The sequence below is a fragment of the Saccostrea cucullata genome, unplaced genomic scaffold (genome assembly GCF_032062105.1).
Source record: "Saccostrea cucullata isolate Sc308-1 unplaced genomic scaffold, CSIRO_AGI_Scuc_v1 ctg2539, whole genome shotgun sequence".
Lineage (NCBI taxonomy): Eukaryota > Metazoa > Mollusca > Bivalvia > Ostreida > Ostreidae > Saccostrea > Saccostrea cuccullata.
Genome location: NW_026935690.1, coordinates 9,360 through 34,769, shown reverse-complemented (window position 1 = coordinate 34,769; position 25,410 = coordinate 9,360). Strand labels below are relative to the sequence as shown.

Here is a 25,410-nt window from a genome sequence, read left to right as displayed (position 1 = left end):
TAATGACAGGTGTTGAGCAAATTACAGTGCGTGAAAAGCTTTGATAAGATGGACATAAAAGAAGAATTAATTGAATAATTACATGAATGTTTTTATAACTAAAGGTATTAGAAAGTCTTGAGGGTATTTGGCACTCTGTCCATTTGTAGTTCGAGATAATTGCCTTGTAGGTGTCACTATGCAATTAAAAGTAAATAATTAAGTAATCCGTAGTCTAAGAATAAAGATTTGAAATTAATATCTAGAAAAATAAATGATAAAATATGATATTAAATTGAAAACAGAAGTTTAAAAAAAGTTTGCTTTAAAAAGGAGTCAAATTTGCACGGTGATAGGTCTATAAAAAAATATAATAGTCTTTGAAAAGGCGGAAAATTAAAACTTTAAAAGTGTGGTACCAGGGGGATTCGAACCCTCGACTTTAAAAAAAAAAGTATCGCCAATGTAATAGTCATGCACATATATGAACTGAGCTAGTCTGACTATACATTTGATTGTCATAAATTTTAAGCGGATTATCAAAATCAGGTTTCCTTATTTTTGTAGGTTTTTTGTGAATTTCGACCCCTAGGGCAGGGGTGCCCCTAAAAAAATTCTATCTTAAATTATTCTTTACATCCCAACCTATCAAAATATCACAGTTTTATTTAGGGGCAGGCCTGCCCTGAAGGACTTCTAGGTCAAAATACATGCAAAAACTAACGATTTAATGGACAAAATGGTGTTTTGGCCAACTTTGGAGGTTTATTGTACAGTTTTAAAAAATAAATATTAAGTATAAAATACAAATTTGAAAAATTTAGACATATATACGACAGAAAATAACAAATAAAGATTAATTTTTGAATGTCACTTTTTCCGGGAAATTGTTCTCTCCTATAGGTCAATTCTTTTGTTAAAGCGAATACATCCTTTGTACATACAGCATTTAACCTTAGAAAGAATCTTCTGCATGTGTAAATTTATATAAATGCTATTAATGGAAAAAGTGACTTATAGGTCCAATGGGCCGGGTGCAGATTCATTTTGAAGTATTTTGTTTACAATGTATATTGAAATGTTTATAATGCACAATGTCACTATAATAAATGATTACTTACTTACTTACTTACTTTATAGATATAAAAAATATCTCGGTACATTATATTTATACGTCCTTCACAGGTCACCAGGCGTTAATATTTTATTGTGATTATAACTTTATCATTGGAAATAGCAATGATTGAATGTTACGGTATATTGTATATTTAAACTGTCAAATTGGAAAAAAATATTTGCTAAGTTCTACTTCCAACATTTACTGATTTGCGGGTAATTAAAGAATAACTGTCGTAAAGAATGAAATAATCGATTTAGAAATCCAGCTCTAGGTGTTATATTTAGGAGATAAAATCCAAAAGTGTTTATTTACTTTTTAAATTAAGACATTTTTCATATTTTAATTTTTTGCTGACCCAGCACACGAACAGTCAACTTATAAGAGTAAAGCACCGTTCAGGGTCATGTTTTTTTTTTTTTTTTTTTTTTTTGGTTGGTTGGTTGCTTCTTATGTTTAATTAAAGATCCAGAAGAGTGATACATGTATAAGAAACTTAAAGAAACACAAGCACTGCATTTTTCTCTGTCAGTTTTTAAAATTCTAATTTCATTAATTTTCAATGCATCGGAAGCGAAAGGTGCATATTATATAAGATTTTATAATTGGCCTTGCTCTTGTTCCGGCGGACGACAGTTCATGGATCGGCCAAGGTTCTGCTGAACGATCGAGAGGTTATCTCAGGACAAGGGGAATTCCCCTGCCATAATGTTTCCAAATTTAGAAAGAAAAATATTGAAAAAATAGATCACCAAGCAAATATATACAAATCTTACACAGGCTTAAAAGCAAACGTATAAAAAGTATATACAGTTTATAGAGCATTGGCATTAAAAAAGAGTAATCTGTTCAAAATGCATAATCTCTGCTGTGATGGTTATGATCGTGTCAGAAGAACTAAGCACTGAAAGTGGGACTTTCTTCCTTAAGCTTTAAGCATAAACAAAATTATTAAATTCTTGAAAGAATGCCAAATTAAAATATGCTAATAATGATCAATTAAATATTTACCACATGTATAAAATAGTACTAATTGGTTAGTAACTAAATTCAAACAATTCAACGTTGAAAATACATGTATATAAGAAAGCAGAACAGAAAATACTCGGAATTTATGTATTTTAAATATAAACCGTACTTCTTTTGGAAGCACTTTGAAATGGAATCGTCCATAATGTTTTCATGATTGTTTTTTTTCAACACGCAAGTAAAAACAACACTGTTTTTCATAAACAAGTTTTATTTTTCTGTTTTTCACGATTGAGTTCATTAGAGGGCAGGCTATTTTGTCACCCTTAAGACGTTTTTTTTTTCGTGTTAGATCAATCGATTTTCTATGTTGCCTTTCACTTTGGAAATCTCCCCTTTACTCTATCGCTATGTCAGAAGGCTTTGTTCGGGAGGCTGTTCATCTTTTATATCTTCAGAACTAGGCGAACTTAATACATATAGCTATTCCTGGCTCATGATCAGGTTTGATGGATCGGGGGATAAATTCTTAAACAAAAAATATTATTTTATTCAATGGTGTTTTACGTTATAATTTTTATTTTGAGCTAGTACATGTACATGTATATGGGTATGCCCGGTAGTTAAGCGTTCAAATACAACATATTACGATCTTGAAACTGGACTTCATTAATTAAAGTAGACAAAAAAAAAGATATACAGTGAACTATAGAAAACTTAATAACTGTACTCTGTGATTCTCAATGTTTATCCCCCCCCCCCCCCCAAATTTTGGCCTAGGCTTGTAAAGGATATTTGCTTGGCTTTGCGGCTGCCTGTTCAAACTGAACTTGTTTAGTTGTGTCCTCCTTTCTCTGAATCTGCCTACTACTATGGATCTGATAAGAATGATATCTCTATAAATCGGATAACCAATCCTTAAGTTCTATCTTTACTAAGAAAAAAAATAAATAACTAGTAAAAGTCATGCACTAAGAGGCTTAAGACTTGTAAATTTACTGCCCATACAATCACTACCTTAAAAGTAGCTTGTACAAGGTATTGGGTATATTTACAAGTATCTAGAATTAATAAGTAACTTTCACTAGGTATCTCGACCCGTGCTCCACTTCTCATTATGTATCTTAGATGCAGAAATGTAGCTCTCCGGAAATAACATTTTGACAGACCGGAGTGTCTGTCTATCCGGTCTGTCAATATATTTTTTTCGGAGAGCTACAGTTCTGCAGCTATAAATATCTTAACCACTAATTAAACAGAGAGAGAGAGAGAGAGAGAGAGAGAGAGAGAGAGAGAGAGAGAGAGAGAGAGAGAGAGAGAGAGAGAGAGAGAGAGAGAGAGAGAGAGAGAGAGAGAGAGAGAGAGAGAGAGAGAGAGAGAGAGAGAGAGAGAGAGAGAGAGAGAGAGAGAGAGAGAGAGAGAGAGAGAGAGAGAGAGAGAGAGAGAGAGAGAGAGAGAGAGAGAGAGAGAGAGAGAGAGAGAGAGAGAGAGAGAGAGAGAGAGAGAGAGAGAGAGAGAGAGAGAGAGAGAGAGAGAGAGAGAGAGAGAGAGAGAGAGAGAGAGAGAGAGAGAGAGAGAGAGAGAGAGAGAGAGAGAGAGAGAGAGAGAGAGAGAGAGAGATTATTGTACATGTACACTTACAAGGATTTTTTCCTTGGTAGACAGAGCATAACATTTTAAAAATGCTAGTATAAAATAAAAATAGCTGATCACTCTTACTAACATCTAATTAATAAAAACTATATGTGCATCCATATAATAAACAAGAGTGAATCTTCCATTGTTGTATTCGCAAGGGTGCTTCTTCCAAAATTTAGCTGCAGAACTGTAGCTCTCCGAGAAAAATGTATTGTCAGACTGGAGAGCTACATAGCTGGAGAACTGTATAGGTCTCCGATTAAAATATAGTGGAACTAAACCTTAGGCCTCTGAGCAACCATAATGTAGCCTATATCATATGAAGAAAACAAGGGCACTGCAAAGTGACGCATCCCCTTGCAAAAGCATATGTGTGTCTATTATAGCTTCCGCACTCTCAAATACACACTTGACAGTACGAAATTTCATTTCATTGATTATTAGTAAAAAAAAAATAAATAAAAAAAAACAAAATATGCATCGGCCGGGAATCGAACCCGGGCCGCCCGCGTGGCAGGCGAGCATTCTACCACTGAACCACCGATGCGTTGTTTGCAAGTGAGTTAACATTTGTAGTGTTTTGTGGTCCTCTGAAACGCATTAACATTTACATGTATCAAATATTTCATTTGGTAGACAAATATACTCTTTAACTTAAAATATTCCCTCACTTAGTCTGTATTTTATTATTATTATCAATTTATGATGGACATGAGAAGGTTTTCTGTCTCTGCTCAAGGAGAATAACTCTTACTTGTTAAGTCCAACGACAAAGAAAACAGCTGTCAAACGGTTGTAACATCACTGATAAAACCCAAGCATTGAGATCAGAAAGAACTTTGGTGCGTATATTATCAAGTTCGTTTGTAGGAATAATCTAAAAACTAAATAACAAACCAATCTGCATTAATCAACAAGAATGTCACAACAGACAACTTTGTTATTAGAGTGAACATAAGTTTTCAACAACGTTTTTAAATAGGCTAAGCAGAAAAGAAAACGAAAGAGAAAGTAGATTGAACATGTCAGAGTTAGCAATGAAAATCACTCGATTGACCAAGTCATGAGCGAATGCATAATTTTGATTACACCCTGACAAGAGAGGTGCTTTTTTCAGGATTGTGTATTCCGTGTTTTTTTTCCAAGTATGACTGAGCATTAAAAAAAACTAGAAACCCAAACACACCATTTTGATTCCTCTGTATCTGTATGTGTACGTTGTAGTATCCTATATAACATATTAAAGTTGTAGATCAAAGAGAGGTCTCTTAATTGTCATGGCAGGTGTGGCATGATAAAGATCCCTTATTGCTCAGTTGCCATTTAAGAGTGCTGAGTAATTAAAGTCTAAATTTGAAGAAAGGTCTAAATTAAAAACCTTTCACCAAAATAAAGTATGTGATGTTTCTTTATGAGTGAAAAATTCTTGAATGGGATTATAAACAACATATAATCAATCTTCAACAGCATATATTTTTCCCAGTATATTCCAATGTAAACTTTGATTTCCAATTGTAGACCTTACAAATACACAGGGGCCATGGTTTAAACAAAATTGAATATGCACTGCTAGATGATGCTTCCATATTATTATGACTATAAATCTTACATGTACATATAAAGCTTTGCTGGTCTTCCAAAGAAGACTTCAGTAAGATATTGTGGCTTAAGTGTCTGCTAAAAATGGTCAATTTCCTACAAAATTTGTTGATTTCTTAAACTTTTTTCGGATAAGTGATTGCTACTACTCACATGTCAAGTGTATCCTATTTATACAGAAGAGAATAATTTCGACATGCCACCAGGGGGAGCAGATGATGTAAATCTATTAGACATGCCGCGCCAAAACAGAAAAATGGATGGGGAAAGTGAAGATGAAAAAGAGAGACAAAGTCAAGTGAGGGCATTTCAGGAGAGGGTTGGCAGAAGGGGTAAGGCCCTAAATATCGCCTTCATTGGACCAGCAGGCAGCGGAAAATCATCGCTGTGTAACTCAATCATGGCGGCTTTTTCTGTGGGTGGATGGAGAGAACGGGCTGCTGTTGGACATTTTGGTGGTCACGCCGAACAGGTCACGCATCATTTACTGAGGTAAGGGGGAACAGGTCATGCATCATTTACTGAGGTAAGGGGAACAGGTCGTGCATCATTTACTGAGGTAATGGGAAACAGGTCATGCATCATTTACTGAGGTAAGGGGAACAGGTCACACATCATTTACTGAGGTAATGGGAAACAGGTCATGCATCATTTACTGAGGTAAGGGGAACAGGTCGTGCATCATTTACTGAGGTAATGGGAAACAGGTCATGCATCATTTACTGAGGTAAGGGGAACAGGTCGTGCATCATTTACTGAGGTAATGGGAAACAGGTCATGCATCATTTACTGAGGTAAGGGGAACAGGTCACTCATCATTTACTGAGGTAAGGGGAACAGGTCATGCATCATTTACTGAGGTAAGGGGAACAGGTCGTGCATCATTTACTGAGGTAATGGGAAACAGGTCGTGCATCATTTACTGAGGTAAGGGGAACAGGTCACGCATCATTTAGTGAGGTAAGGGGAACAGGTCACGCATCATTTACTGAGGTAAGGGGAAACAGGTCATGCATCATTTACTGAGGTAAGGGGAACAGGTCATGCATCATTTACTGAGGTAAGGGGAACAGGTCACACATCATTTACTGAGGTAAGGGGGAACAGGTCACTCATCATTTACTGATGTAAGGGGGAACAGGTCGTGCATCATTTACTGATGTAATGGGAAACAGGTCATGCATCATTTACTGAGGTAAGGGGGGCAGGTCACTCATCATTTACTGAGGTAAGGAGGGCAGGTCACTCATCATTTACTGAGGTAAGGGGGAACAGGTCACTCATCATTTACTGAGGTAAGGGGGAACAGGTCACTCATCATTTACTGAGGTAAGGGGGACAGGTCACTCATCATTTACTGAGGTAAGGGGGGCAGGTCACTCATCATTTACTGAGGTAAGGGGGACAGGTCACTCATCATTTACTGAGGTAAGGGGGACAGGTCACTCATCATTTACTGAGGTAAGGGGGACAGGTCACTCATCATTTACTGAGGTAAGGGGGACAGGTCACTCATCATTTACTGAGGTAAGGAGGGCAGGTCACTCATCATTTACTGAGGTAAGGGGGAACAGGTCACTCATCATTTACTGAGGTAAGGAGGGCAGGTCACTCATCATTTACTGAGGTAAGGAGGGCAGGTCACTCATCATTTACTGAGGTAAGGGGAACAGGTCATGCATCATTTACTGAGGTAAGGGGGAACAGGTCACTCATCATTTACTGAGGTAAGGGGGAACAGGTCACTCATCATTTACTGAGGTAAGGAGGGCAGGTCACTCATCATTTACTGAGGTAAGGGGGAACAGGTCACTCATCATTTACTGAGGTAAGGGGGAACAGGTCACTAATCATTTACTGAGGTAAGGGGGAACAGGTCGTGCATCATTTACTGAGGTAAGGGGGAACAGGTCACGCATCATTTACTGAGGTAAGGGGGACAGGTCACTCATCATTTACTGAGGTAAGGGGGACAGGTCACTCATCATTTACTGAGGTAAGGGGGACAGGTCACTCATCACTTACTGAGGTAAGGGGGAACAGGTCACTCATCATTTACTGAGGTAAGAGGGACAGGTCACTCATCATTTACTGAGGTAAGGGGGACAGGTCACTAATCATTTACTGAGGTAAGGGGGACAGGTCACTCATCATTTACTGAGGTAAGGGGGACAGGTCACTCATCATTTACTGAGGTAAGGGGGGCAGGTCACTCATCATTTACTGAGGTAAGGGGAACAGGTCACTCATCATTTACTGAGGTAAGGGGAACAGGTCACTCATCATTTACTGAGGTAAGGGGGGCAGGTCACTCATCATTTACTGAGGTAAGGGGAAAGGTCACGCATCATTTACTGAGGTAAGGGGGGCAGGTCACTCATCATTTACTGAGGTAAGGGGGAACAGGTCACTCATCATTTACTGAGGTAAGGGGGGCAGGTCACTCATCATTTACTGAGGTAAGGGGAACAGGTCACTCATCATTTACTGAGGTAAGGGGGAACAGGTCACTCATCATTTACTTAGGTAAGGAGGGCAGGTCACTCATCATTTACTGAGGTAAGGGGAACTTTGGTGTTCATGGTGAACAGCTAGGTCACTCATCATTAACTGAGGCAAGGAACTGTGGTGGTCATGGTGAACAGGACATGCATTATTACTGAGGTGAGGGGAACCTTGGTGGTCACCGTGACCAGGTCAAGCATCATTTACTGAGGTGGGGGGAAAGAATGTGAGACAAGTCTTAGATCATTTTAGCTTTTAATAGAGAGAAACCAAAACTCTTCATTTGATGTAAATTTATGAGAACTGTTATTTTTAAGTTAATAAGAAAAACTTTGTTTCATTTTCAATTCATATGAGATATTTTATTTTCTTATATACCCTTGTGTGTTCTTTTTTTTTTTTTTAATTTTGAATGGGATATTGTTACATTATTGCCATTATATTATCAGAATATTGATACTTAAGATTACCTTTAACAGCTTCCCCAAAGTGGAGTACCTGGACTTTGATGCCCTATATGACTACAATTATCCTACACTGGTGGACATGAACGGTTTCGAGAACAACTGTGATGATCTGATAGAGGAACTCCTGCGGATTGTGTTCTATGGAAGGCTGCCCAACGAAGAAAAACTCATGGATGCCGTCACAATTTCAAGGTACAGTATTTAAAAGCTCTCTATACACTAGAGGAAAAGATTTTTTGGACATTGAAAAAATGGACATTCAAAAAATTATAGAATGAAAAGGCATAAATATTGAGCTTATCTATCACATTTTCAACACAGGATACCTTGCATTTACCCCCAAGAAAAAATACCTGCAAATGACATTTTCAATCTATTCATCTTGACCTTTAAAATAATATGATTGCCTGGTTTGAAATTGATTAAAATTTATGTAATAAACTGTACATCTCAATTTTATTTTATTCTTAATAAAAGGGCAGATTACTCTATTTGCATAAAAATACCACAAAATCATAACTCTTTAGTGTGCAGTATATAGATTGCTTTCATTTTTTTGTTCGATATGCTTTTTCCATCTTTTACAGGCAGAGGGGAATTGAGGGATTGAGAGATCATTACTCCCAAAATAATGAGGATATAAAAATAGACAGAATAATATTTGTGGCATCCGCAACAAATGAACTCCCTACACAGCTAATGGAGGCTGTTAGACGAACAGCCCGTAAGGAGGGAAGAGGTACATGTATAGTGATACAAGATACTAAGAAACAAGGCAACTTAAAAAGAACTCTGTTACATTGTACCTTCAACAATCTTTTGAATATTGTTTAGTATTCTTTTCAACTTCAGCATTTAATTTTAAATTAGCATATTTAAAAAGTCAAATCAACTTAGCTTATCTTATCAATACTAGTATGTTTCTATCAATATCATATCAATATATCTTAATTTCCATAGACAACAGTGAAGATTTGACATAATGAAAGCCTTGTATTAATTTCAGTAATTCCAATCTTTGGGGTTCTGACACATCGAGATGAGATAGACAGGGGGGACGCCGACTATATAAAACAAGAGAAGGAATTCAGAGAAGGCCTAGGACTGCCAGAGAACCGCTTCCTTCTTTGTACAACCTACTGTGATACTTACGATAAATATGTCGGGAAAAGCCGTCTGGATCATCGCCATCCAGAGCTGGACATACCCATCCTCAAGTTCATGAGACAGGTTAGTATGTACTGTAAACCAACTATTATTCGTGTCATCTTTTATTCTCGATTCGTCGGTTTGTAATCAATCCGTAACAATTAATTTTCACAAAAAAGGAAACATTTTCTACAAAAACAAAGCAAAATGAATGGTTCACAGCGATTAATATTTGCAACTTAAAGTAGGTTGCAAAACTTGCGAATATTTCTCACACACGAATAAAAACTGGTTTACAGTAATTCAGTGTATACAGCCAGATCCATTTCATACCCATCCTAAAGGTCACAAGACAAAACTGCAGAAAACTGTGCACCTGAAATGAGTTTTACATTTCTGAAGATGGGCATCCTTAATAAAGTATGGGGAAATATTCATACAGACATATTGAATGACTGGATTGCTTAGCCAAATTAGAATATAAATATCTCAACAATTTTATTTATGGTACAAAATTTAGCTCTCTTATTGTTAGTATTTTCATTACTAATATATATTACATGGGAAGCTTTTAAACGCAGGCACCCAGTTAATTTGGTGCAAATCCTTGACCTTGACTTTCCTCATGATGCTCAGTAACATGGGTACATGTGAAAATTAATAAAGAAAACTACTTTGAAATGCATATGTAACATTGAATTGAATTAAATTGTAGGTCTGTGATTCAGCTTCTAAAGTAATCAAAGATAAAACCAGCTACAACCAGAAGGAACCACAGGGCTCTCCAACACCCAGAACTGAGAGACAGCCATCATTGGTCCAGGCCAGGCAGAGGGAAGACCAGAAACTGATGAAGATGGCCATTAAAGGAGCAGCCATAGCAGTTTTTGTCTGGATTCTACTGCCCTTTATAAACAGCAGTAGAGATATTGCTAACATATGTGCCCAACAGAAATATGGCCACTGTAATATTCGAGACTTGACAACTTTCTGTGATGAAAGATCCTCCATGCAAATATGGAGAATTATATTTTCCCTTCTGTTTGCTGCATTCACCATGTTTCTGGATTTTCTTTGTGAGAAATTTGATTTGCCTTTACAAATATAAACTATCAATAATCATTGACTTGTATAAAAATCAGGGGAAAGGTTTAAAAAAGGAATTTAGGTAATGGTAAAAAATTAAGATTACAATATGTGGCACTTAATAATCTATCTGCAGTAAACAGTATTTGTTTGTGCATGGGAACTATAGTCATTAGCTTTACATGTAATTGAAAACTGTATTATACAAAATTGTTTAAATCGAATGCTTTGAGCAAAAGTTGGTCAAAGAATTAAGACATTTCTCTATTGAACATGTGATTGGTTGTGAGCTTCACATGTAATTGAAAACTGTATTATACAAAATTGTTTAAATTGAATGCTTTGAGCAAAAGATGGTCAAAGAATTAAGACATTTCTCTATCGAACATGTGATTGGTTGTGAGCTTCACATGTAATTGAAAACTGTATTATACAAAATTGTTTAAATCGAATGCTTTGAGCAAAAGATGGTCAAAGAATTAAGATATTCCTCTATCGAACACTTGATTGGTTGTGTATATAATTATTTGCTTTATCTCGATCCTTTGAAACCTTTTCATTTATACTGGTACAAAGGTACAAACTGTCAATGCAAGACTGCAAATTAAGACCTGTGCTCTGCACTAAAAAGTATTCATTGAGGGATCTTTTTCATGATAGTACCTGTTGCAACATTGAAATCTGCATGATTGAAATTGGACTTAAGTGATACACCTGCAGGCATGTAGGAAGCATTTTCAGATGGGCGAGTCACAACCTAAGAATTTCAATATGGAGCGGGGGCACTAGTACCAAGCTATACTTCTTGACTAAAGAAAAGAAAAAGGTCATTAGGTGTAATTACTGTAGGCCTAGTGTACTTCATGTTTACAAAACCAGTGGCTCCAAGGTTCCAATAAGTGATATATATTTGTATGTAGCATATTCTACTTTTTTCTTTTGATGTATTTATCAAATTTAAATATTTTAAAAATTGCTCTGGATCACAGGTTTAAAGAAAAAAAAAATTCTTTAGAAAATTCTTTTAATTTTTACAATATTAACATGTCAAAAGGGGAATAATTCAATTTTTGCTTTTGTAATTATTTTAGAAGAAAGTTGAGTTATTCCCCATTACATTGCTAGCAGTGTTACCCTCTATGGTGGAATCTGAGAAACTGAAGAATATTATTTTTCGTTGTTTTGTGTGCATTACATACTTTCATGATATTGAGTTTTTGGATAGACTGCTTAAATATCTAATGAAAAAAGCACCTAAAACTTTAAGCATTGTGTTAGTTATATGTACATTTGTGTAAATTAGTTAAATGTACAGTGTATATTGGCCTCAAAGGTAAATAGTTTTAATTGTGCATGTTTTGTGACATGTAAATTTGAAATAAATGTTCATGTTTTTTGCATTATGTGTATTTATCATAATCTTAGACTAAAAAATACATTTTTTTTCATAATGATAAATTGTTCGTCCATTATTAATACACTGATTGAATTGATGACAGACAGATTTTTTCGTTATTTGTCGATCATTAGAAAGGGCACACAGCTGGAATGACCGGTCGGCAAGGGATGCTCACTCCTCCATAGTACCTGATCCCACCTCTGATGTTTCGGAGATCTGTGTTTGCTCTGCTCCTATTTCGTATTCTTTATTGGACTTTTGAGCTTGAAAACGGTTCGTTATCTCCATATATTTCATGTCTTTGACCACAAATTGCAAATTGTATATGTATAGTCTTTATCATGTTAATTTCTTTTTATTTCGAAAGTTTTAATTTAGAACCTATTCCAGCTATGATAAAAGTTGGTTTATAAGATTTATTTGAACTCATTAATTAAAAAATGTATTTAAAAAGGAAGTTCCTTTCATTTTTTTACTATTGTTCACCTTATGGAGTCATGCTATCATGATGAATCTACTATTGATTTCTCAGTTTAATTTTTTCCTTCACATGCTCAGAAAATAAAGCAGCTTGTCCAATTGCAAGTTATTGGAAAATGACGACGTATATTAAATATTATAAAACGTACTATATAAGAATATTAATTAATATAAAAATTAATTTCATGTCTGCAAGTTTCTTACATCTTAATACAAAAAAAAAATTATCATTAACTTTTACAGATATACAATAGGTATGATTTAAAGAATACACATGTATAATCCAGTATTTAAACATTAAAATCTAAACGTCTTCGAGGGATTTGGATCCAGTCTCTGGCACCTCAAATTTAAGTCCTACAATTTTTGTTTTGAATAAAATATTTCGGATTTCCAACGTTTCCACATGAGCATCACTGTAGAGACGTAATTTGTCGAAATGCACATTTGGTGCATCAACATTTGGTACCGTATGTGCTTTACATTCTATAAAAACTGTTCAATAACGAACGTATTGGGACCTATATTTATCCGATAATTATGAAACTTCTACGATAGTTCACAAGCATCTTATAGATGATTGAATATTAATCTATTTCATGAAAACTATTGCTATCAGATATATTGACGGAAAATCAATGCGTATACGTTACATTTATTTGCATCATTGTAATCAATAACTTCGAATGATGCGCCTTGAGAGTAAGATCGCCCATGTCTGAATTAGCTTATGACTATGTTGATACAAGGATGTTTCATCATCTGTGTTCTATGCTTCGGTAAGTTATTAAAGATAGATATCACAGACAAATTTTCATATCTCTCAGAAAAAAAAGCTTTAATTATTATTTTTTTTTCTTTAGTGGAAATCTCTGCTGTGTAAAAAAGTTCCAGAAACCATACTCCTTACAGTAATAAAAATCACATATCTCTTAAACTTTTCAAAAAATATTTCAAAAATAAATGCGATTTTTTTTTATCTTTTGATCAAATATGAAATATAAAAATATATCGCTTTATCACCAAGCACGGCACGTAGAAGGGGGGAGGGAGGTGTTCTATCTAGTAAACTATCTACTGTTACAGTAAAATCTCCAATTTTCACTTTTTTGCCTTGTCAGTTTTTTTAAGTAAACGTAAAAAAATCATAAGGAATACTAGCAAGGAAAGATCTAAACAGTATGCTTTACTTATATTTGAATTTTTGTGTTCGTTTAAATTTCACAGAAACTGGAGGGGGGGGGGGGGGGGGGGTCCAATAAAATCCGCTGCATTTTATTCCTGGCATTATGCGTTATATTTCAAATTTTTTAATTTTCTCATCGACATTTTTTTAAAAAACATTCTGTCTGAAATATAAATATTACAGTTTTAACGTCAAACTACATTTTCCGAATAAAAATATTACAATTTACTTATTACATCAAATATTTAACAATGTTCAAGGTATGTATTTTCAGAATGCATATATACATGTTGATATAGGTATTAGTCTTGTAATGAGAAGAAGGTTTCAATATTTTCACATATTTTTAAAAATAAACTTCAGTTTTCAAATCCGTGTCCAGAAATAGATATTTTGAGAAGAAAAAAAAAATAATCAGGATTGAAATACCATCTGCTTGGAACTTTAATGTACATGCTATTTAACACGTTGAACTTTTTATGCCCACGTAATCGCAGATTCGGGAGTGTACAGTTTTTGACCTGACCGTCCGTCTATCTATAACTCTTTGTCCGCAAAAACTTGAACCTTGCCCATAACTTTTGATAAGTAAAAGCTATATGGCGATAATATTTCACAGGTGCATTTCTTATTGTAGGAACTTTCTTTTGGCACCAACAAATTTGACCTTTACCCATTTTTGAAAAATAGGAAAAAAAAAAAACAGAGAGAAAAATAATGACAATCCCATATGGCAGCTTATAGCGAGGATTGAAGTTTCTCAAATGCACGTCCAACTCCAAGGTCAAGGTAAAAATTATTGGTATCCAAAAGAAGGACTGTCACAAGGAATATTCCTGCTACATGTACATGTGAAATATGAAAGCCTTAGTACTAACTGTTCAAAAGATATGGCCAAGGTTGTGTATTCATTGTGATAAGCCATTGAATGTATATTAATGTTTTTAACCCTTCAGCCTTGGGGTTTGACCTACTTTTGAAAAACTTTGTCCTTGGCCTTAACTTTTGTACAGTTGGTATTGGGGTTTTTATATTTCACACATGCAGCATGCAATATTTCTTGTTACAAGACTACACCTTGGTACCTTTATTTATAACACTTTGACATTGACCTTGGAGTTTGACCCACTTTAAAAACATAATCTTTGACAATAACTTTGCAAGGGCTTTTATATTTCACATGCGTATTTAGTACTTATTGAGACGAGTCCTTCTTTTTTGGTAACAACATTTTTTTTTTATTTTTTCAACTTGACCTTGGCTTGTAGTTTAACTTTTATTTGAGAAAGTTTAACCTTCGCCAAAAAATGTTATACAGGAGCATTGATCAGTGTTTCACATACACATCTTTGTTAATATGTAAATTGAAATACATTTACCAATAAAATAAATGATAATAATCAGTTAAAGTATATCATTGAGGGAGTTAACAATATTCCAGTTCCCCAATGTCAGGATTGTTTATTCCTGGCTGAGGGGAACTGGAATCTTGTAACTGTTTTAAACCAGGCTGCGCCTCGGGAAATAGTCCTGGCCTTGGGGAACTGGAATCTTGCTACATGTAACTCCCTCAATGATATAAGTTTATCTTTTAAAAAAAGATGGGTGAGCTAGCGCCGTAGCAATTTTCAATCATAGAAAGGAAGGTCCGGGATATTCACAGTTATTCCTTAAACCTAGCCTCTTTAATTTCTTTTTGTGTGCATTCAAAAACATAATGAAATTCATCACCAATCTTATGAAAATCACATAAAGTACAAATTCTTTGTTCTCTTAGAATACCATACCATCTCCCATTTTCAATAGGAGTTTAAAGTTGCTACATCTAAATTCACATAACAAAATTGAAAATTTTCTAGGTAGATTAACGAGATATCTTTCTGGTTCTAGTATTTCTTTATAAATACGATAATTTACACACTTTGATGATCAAAACATTACTTTGCCAGTTTTGGATATTTTGGTCAACAAGTATTCCGAATGTGAAGTAGCTTATAATTGGCCCTTTGAGTCATCTTTGTCAAGAACTGTTAGGCTAAAAGCCATACACATCAGAATTTTTTTTATATAAATAATGGATTTGTTCGTATTTTTCTGTATAAATCCTTGATTATAGAATTTTTTGCTTGCATGGCCTACGTTGCCACGATTGCGAGCATATAGAATATACTGTGATGAGGTCTTGGCAAGGACCAGCCAGGGAACCAGCATAGGCACTCCCCATCTTAATTGTTAAAAAAATAAATTATCTACTATACTAAATATGTTTAAAGTATAATAGATAATATATATTTTTTAATAATTAAGATAGGGAGTGCTTATGGGAACCAGGCTACCATTCTCAAGTGATGAGATGTACTCGGGCTTTTCCTCCCAGGAAAAAGGGAAAATTTGAAGTATTACAATTATGTAGTTACCTTTAAAGTGTAAGCTAAACAATAAATAAACAAAGTTATTTAATGATACAACGAAATTGTTATTGTACGGTCTATCTATAATGCACGACCGTGAAGCCGAGCATGCGTTGTGGCAACGCACTTTGAAAAAAATTTTCAAAGTGCGTTAAAATTGGGACAAAATCAACGCACTTTTGAAAAATTTTTCAAAGTGCGTTACATTTTGGACATACTCAACGCACTTTGAAAATTTTTTTCAAAGTGCGTTAAGGATGTACAACACACCTACCCCAAAAAATTCCTGTCGTTTAATTTTCGTTATTTTTGTATATTTAGTACATGACTATATCTACTGTATATATGCACATTTTGGACAAAATCGTTCGAGTGGTTTTTGGACAGGAACTTCCAAAAGTTACCCCCCTTTAGTTGTTTACGAGAAGAGAAAATTTTTAATCAATGAACTACTTAAACCTTGATTTTCAAAAAAGCCAGGTTAGATATCAATGTCAAATTTCATTGGCTTATTCCTTTAACCATTTAACACAAAAACATAGTCATCTTTTTGATATACATATCATCAAAATAATTTTTAAAGACCTTAAACTGAAAAACTCTGAATTATCTAAGCCTTGAAAATTGCGTATTTTTCAAATTCAAAATTTTTTTGTGAAAAAACCTGTCGTTTAAATTTGGTAAAAAACTTTCTTTAGGTAGATGGTAGTAAAAATAATCTTCACAATTTTTTGTATAATTTTTGTACGACCAGTTTTGATTTAATAGCGGAAAATTACCCCCTCCCCCTTTTCAATTAATCACGTTCCCGCGCGTCTTTCAACGTTGCGATCACTTTGTTATATGAATCTACAAATACACATTAAAAAAAATAAATTGGAATATTGCTTTTGCTTCAAAAATATATTAACTTACAAATTTAAAAGTTCTCATATGTAAAGTGTATTTAAATGTAGATTGTTAGGCGATTTTTGAATACCCCTATCACCCCCACCCCTTCCTTTTTTGCGTCGCAGACCATTAGCGTTTGACGAAACGTCGTTTACAGTGCAAATATACTGGTATTTCGTCATTCGAATCCCGGAGGTATTGCATTAGTTCTTAAATTCATGAATGCAGAATAAATATTGACTACTCTTTTTATATGTATCAGAAAAAAAAATACTGAAGGATTTTAGTGTTTAGTCCATATATGTATGCGTTATGCATTCCATATCACATGAAACCTGGATACGAATTTAAGTTTTGTTGAACTTCAATATGTCGATTTTTAATTTTATATCTTTAATTTTATTCATTAAAAAAAAATGGTGTATGTTCAAATCTCCTGTGATATAAATGGAATAATTGTAGTTTCTTTCATGTCATTATTTCAAACGAGACAGTATGTGGCCGTGGGGATACATCGACTTTTGCATAGATGTACACCCGTCACGATATTGTACGCATTTCTTTCAATGTCGTCGCTTCTAAAGTTAGTATGAAAATTCCGTATTCGTCCACATTAACTTCAAAATATCAAACATTAAACTCTTCATCTATTTCAATTTATATCAAATCGCACTCTGATATTTTTTTTAAAATCTTATAGGCTACGTTTTGTTTTGATTCGAGGAAATGCGAACCGACATTGTTGACAAAAAGTCAAACGATTTGCTGCAATACTTATAGGATATTCATCAATGCAGATAATTTCAGTACAAGTGAACAATTCTTTTCAATTCTATACTTACATTGTGTATATGAGGTCTATAGTATTCAATTCTCGGATTTATCAGGTCTTGCTGTAAATGTATCTGATTCTGTGGAAAACCGTGAATAAAGGGAGGAAAATAAACATCTCCTACATTTTCAGAGTTGTTCCTCTTTGATCAGTAAGGGTCTACTTCCATTTTACATTGTAAAAAGTTTTTTGTTTATTTATTGTTGTTTTATTTAATTAAAGAAGAAAAACAATATTTATATCGTAAATGCACAAATTGTAATGAAGATCATTAATCGGAATGTTATATAGCCAATTGTACATAATGAGAATTTCGGCAATATAAAATAAAATTTTCAGAATAAAAAAAAATGCTGCGCTTTGATCAAAAATACAATTTATTGCATATGAAATGAAATGAAATAAACATTAAGGGATGGTATTTTATGTCTTAATGCTTTTTACGGAGTTTAATCGGGTTAATTAAAAAATACTTATTGATTGAGTATGGTACGCGCAATCAAAGCCAAGCCCCATATCCCAATTTTCTTTCATGATTGATATACATCGGTATTGTTTTACTCGTCGTTTTGACGCTTTATTTTTGACGTTAAATTTGACGTCACGTCAAACGTTCAATTGAAATCGCAAGAGTTATCTCCCCCAGTGTGTTGTACGTCTTTAAGACTTGACATCTTCCAGTTTGGATATTGTATAGATCTATTATGGTTTGTCCTCGCGAAAAAAAGCCCCCGATTAAATCTGCGCAAATCAAATCAATTTCAATCGCATGAGAAACAAACACATTTCCGCTTCGTTACGAGGCTAAAGAATAAGGATATCGATTCCTATAAACTCTTGTAATAGTGGAATCAATCAATGTTCGAAAAACTAATCTTCATTAAATTCAGAGATAATAGATTTTTTTTTGATCAGAAAAATCAATATAAATTTGTTTAAAATGTAGCTTTATACATTTATTGCAGATGTTTAATCACAGACACCCCCAATAAAAGACATCACCAAGGAGCAGATGTAGGAATTTTTCAGGGGCGGGAAGGGGTTCTACAAAGACTGTGTATGCCAAACTAAGAAATCTTTTCATGCTGTATGCAAAATGAAAAAAAGAAGAAAGAGTTAAATACCTTGCCAAATTCTAAAAACGATATTGTGTTGGATGGTTAGGTGAAATTGAAAAGGGGGCTGGGCGACACTTTTTAAACTTAATTTTCGTCTGACAGTGACTTCCCTTGCCGTCTTTAAGAGGTTCATGTTTGCTTGGATATATAGGTTCAATGTTATTTTATTCGTTTCTTTTACATATGAATTTGACAACTCTGAAAACTCCAAGGAAAGGGCTGACTCTCTCTAAATCCGCTTATGATTACTGGTATATATTTGGATCGATGAATGTTTAGTAAATTCAGAATTTTTATAATATTGTACACTGTATATACTTTGTACTGATAATTAAATGTAGTAAAAAAAACTTTAATTGTTATACCTTTAAAAATTTGTTCCTATATAAATCTATACGAAAAAAAGTCTAACTTTTTTAATGTTTTACTGAGCGGGCATAAAAGAAATCGATGTTGGACCGCTCGGAGAGATGTTGGACCGCTTACGTCACAGAATGGGCGGAGCTTAATGTCATTTTCATTCGTTGGTGTTAAACAGTGATAGACCTGATTTCCCATCACGGAATACAGTACAAAATACATGAATCTCAATAAAATAAAATAAAATGAAAGGTATAACAATACATTTACTAGTATTGACAGAGTTCTGGGACAAAATGCGTTTTAAAACACATGTTGCCCTCGAATTCAGTCAATAAATGTATAATACTATATATATTATATTTAGAAGATTATCAAGTTCATTTTCATGACATGAGGTTTTCTTTTTACAGTTGGAATCATAATCTAATTCACTGTACATACATATACATGTACATCTACACACATGTACATGCTTTATTGCACGTGTGTAGCATATATCGAGGTGGGGTAGTGGGGGGATGTGTATCCATTTTATAGGTCTGATATGAATTTGCACAAACCAAATCTGACGAAGAGTCGGTCGTTAGTAAAAGTATGTCAGCGACCATATATTGTAACTCTAAACTGTTGAAAGATAATGATAATTTCCATTCCTACGTCGACACGATTTATCCTGGTGAGCTTGAGATAAAAGATACCACAGAGTCCGACACTTCTGCTTCATACTTGGATATTTAACTTGAAAAAGACACTAATGGTAATCTAACAACCAAGCTATATGATAAACGTGATGACTTTAACTTTTCTATCGTCAACTTCCCTTACTTATGCAGCAATATACCTTCATCACCTGCATACGGAGTATTTATATCTCAGTTGATTCGATACGCAAGAGCATGCTCTACGTATGAACAATTTCTTAAACGAGGTAAATTATTGACAAGCAAGTTGATGAAACAAGAATATCAACAGTCTCGTTTAAAGTCATCATTTCGTAAATTCTATGGTCGATACAATGACCTTGTCAGCAAATACAATTTATCATTGAATGTAATGCTGACTGACGTTTTTCATACCAATTGTTAGTCCATTATTTCCTGATTATGACAACGAGCACACGGCGGGTGTGACCGGTCGGCAGGGGATGCTCACTCCTCCATGGCACCTGATCCCACCTCTGATGTTTCGGAGGTCCGTGTTTGCTCTGCTCTTATTTTGTATATTTGTTTAATGGACGTTGAGATTGAATACTGTTCGTTATTTCCATATCCTTCTTAGATAGAAATTGCGTAGTTCATTAAATTGTATGATGATCAAAAGGAAATTTAAATCGAACTTTACATTAAGTCATTCACATAAAATTAACAATCTCACAGATATATAAATAAGTTTGTACATTAATGTGAAAGTTTCCTCTTCATTAAAGATAAAAATCTAACATTTATCCAACGTTCAAAGGGAATAACATATTAGATTGTATCCCTTAATTGGCAAGTTAGATAGATTGCGTAGATCTATAACGGCAAGTTGTAATTTCACTTTAGAAGTTTAATTAAGGCAGCCGCGGATCCAGAAATTTTTTCCAGGGGGGGGTCCACCTCAGTCAAAAAAAAAATCCAATCCCAGAAATTTCTTGACAAAAAAAAAAAAAAAAAAAAAAAAAAAAAAAGGGGGCGGGGGGGGGGCGATAGGGGTGACTTCTGTTGCCTCAAATCTTTCTCTTATCACACTTATCATACCCATTTCACAACATATTCGCGTTTACCAGGGGGGTCTGCGTTTTCCAAGGGGGTCCATGGTTACTATTTTCTTGTTTTAGTATATACATTTTTTTACTGGTAAATTCCAGGGGGGGTGTCCTGACTCCCCCGACCCCCCCTCTAGATCCGCGCATGAATTAAGGACAGACGAGATGTTCCTTAATAATAGATAAATTTTCCTAAGAGTTTGTCATTGAAGTATTGCTACTTAAACATGTTTACTCACAAAATATTGAGGTAACTTACCAGGCATTTCTGAAAGATACCAGGGGTAGTTTTTCTTATAATCCTTTGGGGAAGAAAAATAATTTTCCAATTTCAAATGTTTAAGTGTTTGGAATTTTAAAAAACGTTTACAAACTGGTTTAGAAATCAGAATGTTATTAAGATTTTGAATATTTTTCATACATTACGAAGATATATAAAACAGATTTTGAGGAACGTCTCGACTGACCTTAAATACTAAGTGTAGTGCTCCAGCACACTCTCGTCTTCTATACAGTATATGGTACAGAATGTATACATGAAACTACCAAAGGAGATCAATTGGCAGAAAGGGCCCATAGATTGCCTGAAGGTTCAGATGCATACAAATCGTACATAAAAATCGTACACTGTATTCAATTAAGTATATAGAGAATTATATCGAGATGTTTTACATTGTATATTTTTTTTTTATCAATTTATGCCCCTAATTCCCAAAAATATATGCAGGATATTTTCTAGGCAATTATTTTTTTCAATAATAAAAAAGGAAATGAAGACCCACTCATGTAGAAAATGTGTTAAATTATGAACAAGAGACCCATGGACCAAAGCACTCACCCGAACAACAACCTAAAAGGGGGATGGGTTATACCATATAAAGATGCTTGCATAACCCTGGGGTCATGATATGAACAAATCTGTATCTTCACTATGTATACTGAAAGGAAAAAGAAACGCATAATAGCATAATAGCCAAAAATATTTAACTATGTGGCCGAAAATTATGAAAATTGGTCAGATGTGTATTTTGGTTACAGTGCACTAAAATCGCTGGTCAAAATTACTGAACCATGAAATGTATGGTGTCATGTAGGGGAAGTGATAAAATGCCAAATACACGTGCATGTTGATGATGACAATTTTGTGATCACATTTTGTAGTGCCAAGAGATGCATTAGAGTTATAGACATCGTTTTCCGATATTTGCAGTCAGTATAAATTTCTTGCAATCATGGTATGGCTGACGGAAGTTACATTGGGTCTAGTAATTGAGTTGCATAAGTGAATAAAAAGGCAACGACATGTTGCTGTGCAGTTTGTTTTTAACTTTTCAACCAAAAAAGTTTTTTCGGTTGTCAGAGAGTAACTTAAAAGGTTTCAAACCTACCATGAGGGTGACGTTGGCGCGTAACAACGTCACATCAAGATAGGGCTTTTCATCATGCTATATACCTCGGTTATTGTCAAGTCATTATCACTGAAACCGATATTTTTACAGCAGGCAATCCTACTCATATTTTTACCCTAATTCTGACAGAAACTCTCTGCTCTAATTTGGTACACAAGCTTGGCAACTTTACGTCGATTTTACTCTCACACGCGCACGTACGTGCCGTATGCGTAATGCTTTTAGCATGTCCACATTGGGAAAATGTAGCTAGTGTTTGTCGATTCTTCCTTACAAACATTTGTGTACCAAATCAGCTAGATTCTGTAAATTCAATCCTAAATCGAAAATTCGTGAGATTCATTGGGCGGGGGGATTTGTTGGCTTTGGAATATTACAGCTAATCTCAATCATTAAGACTACAGCCGGAAGGCTTGAATGATAATCCTATGAGAAAGATAAATGCTCTGGTGAACTCAGTGCACAAGAAAATCAAGGCTTTTACTGATGCGCAAGGGAGATGATGAGAATTTTTATTTTAATTTTGGAGGGTATCGACATATCAATTTCAATAACTCAGGAATTATCAGTCAAAGTCACACAAGATTTCGGTTACTTGTTGTTTAAAGTTGAATTAAAATGTTTGATAACAATACTGGAAAACATATTGGAAATAAAAGTTTTAATTTTATTCAAAAGTTTATTATGCGTTTCTTTTTCCTTTCAGTATATACCTAAGGATGCTTCCATTTAAATGAATACTTTTATGACCAATCATGGTTTTGTCGTTCTAAAGAAGACTTTAAAAAAAATCTGTTGTGATGCTATCTTCTCTAAAAGAAAAAGTTACCTATATACTCCCACGTGAAACCTTGACCGTCCATTGTAACCAATTGTGTCCAACTACGAATTGGTCTGGTTACCTACATTCAAAACTGTTCCTTAGCAATAGTGCTTTAAAAGAAGGGGGCAACCTTTCAAAAAATGAGCCTGCATGGCAAAAAAAGGGAGGAGAACCTTCCTCTTTTGATATTTTTTGAAAATAGAAATATGATAGACTTTGCCAGTATTTGACTGAACAGAAACAAGAATAGGTGAAGCTAGGCGACCAGCAGGCAGTCGAAAATTTACAAATTTATACTTCAGCAAAACACTACACTAAGAAATGATAGGAAGCCCCCATCCCAGAAAAAAAAGAGTGGGTCATTAATTTTCATAAAAACCGCTTTTATTCACATTATTTGTCACCTTAATTTTCTTCATGATGGCATTCCTTAATTCGTAAGAAAAATTGAATGTCCTCTACATAAAAGCTGATTTACCTTTTTTTGGTTTTGGAAAGGAAATGAAAATGGGAATGAAAAAAATAAAAATTCCATAAAACAATAACTTATGGACTTCTTTTACTACAGATTACATTAAGTGTATGACTGAGGTGCACAATTTTCAACAGTTCCCAGAGAAACAAAACAACCTACTGGTCAGCGGCGAACTCAGTGCTCCAAAGGATGTGGGAAGTCTCCTGGACTGTTTGTCCCAGTGTTCCAGTGTAGACTGCAAGGTTATCTTTTACAATGGCAGGTCTCGTGAGTGTTTCCAGTTAAACCGACACATTACAAATCTGGACACCTTCACAGCCAGCAGCGACATAACAGTGTACGGTAAGTTTGAGAACAATATACCGTAAAACTCGGTTATGACGAAGTCACCTATGAAATGACTTCGTTGTATCCGCAGTTCGTTATATCCATATAAGGAATTGTTAAATTAAAATAGCTGGTGATCCTAGATAACATCGTTATATCAGTGAATTTGCAATATTCGATTTCATACTAGATGAGTTTAACTGTAGATGCTTCTTAATAGTATATAAATGGTCAAAATAGCATCCTGACAAAGCACCTTCTGAACATTTAATAGGCTTCTCCTACTTCTCAGAATTTCAAAATAACTATTATTCCTTAGATACATAATTATGTATAGAGGGAATAAATTTATATTGGGTGCATGAAAACAAGGACATGATTGAAGGCTTCACATGGCCTTATGTAAAAGTTTGATAGAAGTCAAGTGTAGATAGTGTATAGTTGACAGCTTAAGATGCCATATCCAAAAATTTAAGTTATATCTGGTGGATAATAAAAAATAATTTGTTGACCCCCTAGCCTCCTTTATATGTAAAATTTGAACCACATGTAAATCTAGCCAAGACATTTTGCCATAGGTATCTGTTTTTCTTGAGTTAGAAACGAGAGTCAATGTACAACTAAATGGGCTTTAAAATACATGTACAGGGTTTTACCTTAAATATTCAGGATTGGTACTTCTGAAAATTTATGAACATTAATAGAATTTATAGATTTTAAACAGACAGACAGACTTGAAAAATAAAACTATGTTACATACAACTTTTTCTTGTACAAGTTCTATATTTAAACTTTTGAATAATATTACCTATGTGCTGTTTGTTTTGTTGTCTCGAAATTGACTTTTTCTGTACATTTTTCTCAGTTGATCCTACAGTTCCAACCACTACTACTACTACTACTACTACTACTACTACTACACCATCACCAGGGGATGACTGAAAACAACTAAGAAATATCAGTTGTAGACGATGGAATCTGAATACAACATGGATGCTCCAGACTTCATCTTGCTTGCATGAACAGTACCAGCAAGCCAACTGTAAATGTATTATATTTAGAGTGTACGATATTTCGCAGAAATTGAGTTTTGAACAAGTTAGCGTAGATTTTATTTAGCACATTTATTATCGTTCTTATTTATGTGTAAAAGTACAAACATTTAGGAAAAAAAGATGCATGTAAAAAGTATTCTTTTAAGTTTAAATTTATTAAATTTTATATAAAATTCCATAGAAAATAGATTTAAGATTGTTACAATTCATGCCCTTGACTGGAATATTCTGGACATAATTCAAATATGGTGTCGGGAGGGGGGGAAGAAGGGGGGTGGAAATTAGTAATTTTCAGTATTTCTCTTCTGCAAACTCAATGCCCAGACCCTGCAAGTGTTCCTTGCTATTTGAAAATAAACAAGTGACTCTATGGTCAGAACGATCC

At 34.5% G+C, this 25,410-nt stretch overlaps 2 protein-coding genes and 1 non-coding gene across 6 annotated transcripts; 2 read left to right on the top strand and 1 right to left on the bottom strand.

The window, feature by feature from the left end:
- Positions 1-4,179: 4,179 nt before the first annotated feature.
- Positions 4,180-4,250, bottom strand: Trnag-gcc (transfer RNA glycine (anticodon GCC)). The gene has a single exon. It is a non-coding gene; the product is annotated as a tRNA-Gly (tRNA).
- Positions 4,251-5,478: 1,228 nt separating this feature from the next.
- On the top strand, positions 5,479-10,710 carry LOC134243579 (uncharacterized). Of its 4 annotated transcripts, none has more exons than XM_062725831.1 (6): positions 5,479-5,774; positions 7,346-7,365; positions 8,287-8,466; positions 8,862-9,013; positions 9,281-9,504; positions 10,139-10,710. In XM_062725831.1, the coding sequence occupies exons 1-6, from the start codon at positions 5,499-5,501 to the stop codon at positions 10,529-10,531; spliced, it is 1,245 nt and encodes a 414-aa protein (XP_062581815.1). In that variant the 5' UTR covers positions 5,479-5,498; the 3' UTR covers positions 10,532-10,710. The 4 variants fall into 4 exon arrangements, with proteins under 4 accessions (XP_062581815.1, XP_062581817.1, XP_062581814.1 ...); XM_062725833.1 differs by lacking the exon at positions 7,346-7,365 and adding an exon at positions 7,312-7,331; XM_062725830.1 differs by lacking the exon at positions 7,346-7,365 and adding an exon at positions 6,376-6,395.
- Positions 10,711-23,374: 12,664 nt separating this feature from the next.
- LOC134243578 (uncharacterized) lies at positions 23,375-24,912 on the top strand. Its single transcript, XM_062725828.1, has 3 exons — positions 23,375-23,390; positions 23,737-23,985; positions 24,836-24,912. Exons 1-3 carry the CDS (start codon positions 23,375-23,377, stop codon positions 24,910-24,912), a joined length of 342 nt encoding a protein of 113 aa, XP_062581812.1.
- Positions 24,913-25,410: the final 498 nt, after the last annotated feature.

Excerpts from the sequence above, each read along its gene's own strand:
- LOC134243578 (XM_062725828.1), top strand. Across the intron at positions 23,986-24,835 it reads CAGCGACATAACAGTGTACG|TTGATCCTACAGTTCCAACC; the intron begins GTAAGTTTGAGA and ends CATTTTTCTCAG.
- LOC134243579 (XM_062725831.1), top strand. The coding sequence starts at position 5,499 with ATGCCACCAGGGGGAGCAGATGATGTAAATCTATTAGACATGCCGCGC. Across the intron at positions 8,467-8,861 it reads GATGCCGTCACAATTTCAAG|GCAGAGGGGAATTGAGGGAT; the intron begins GTACAGTATTTA and ends CATCTTTTACAG. Across the intron at positions 9,505-10,138 it reads TCCTCAAGTTCATGAGACAG|GTCTGTGATTCAGCTTCTAA; the intron begins GTTAGTATGTAC and ends ATTAAATTGTAG.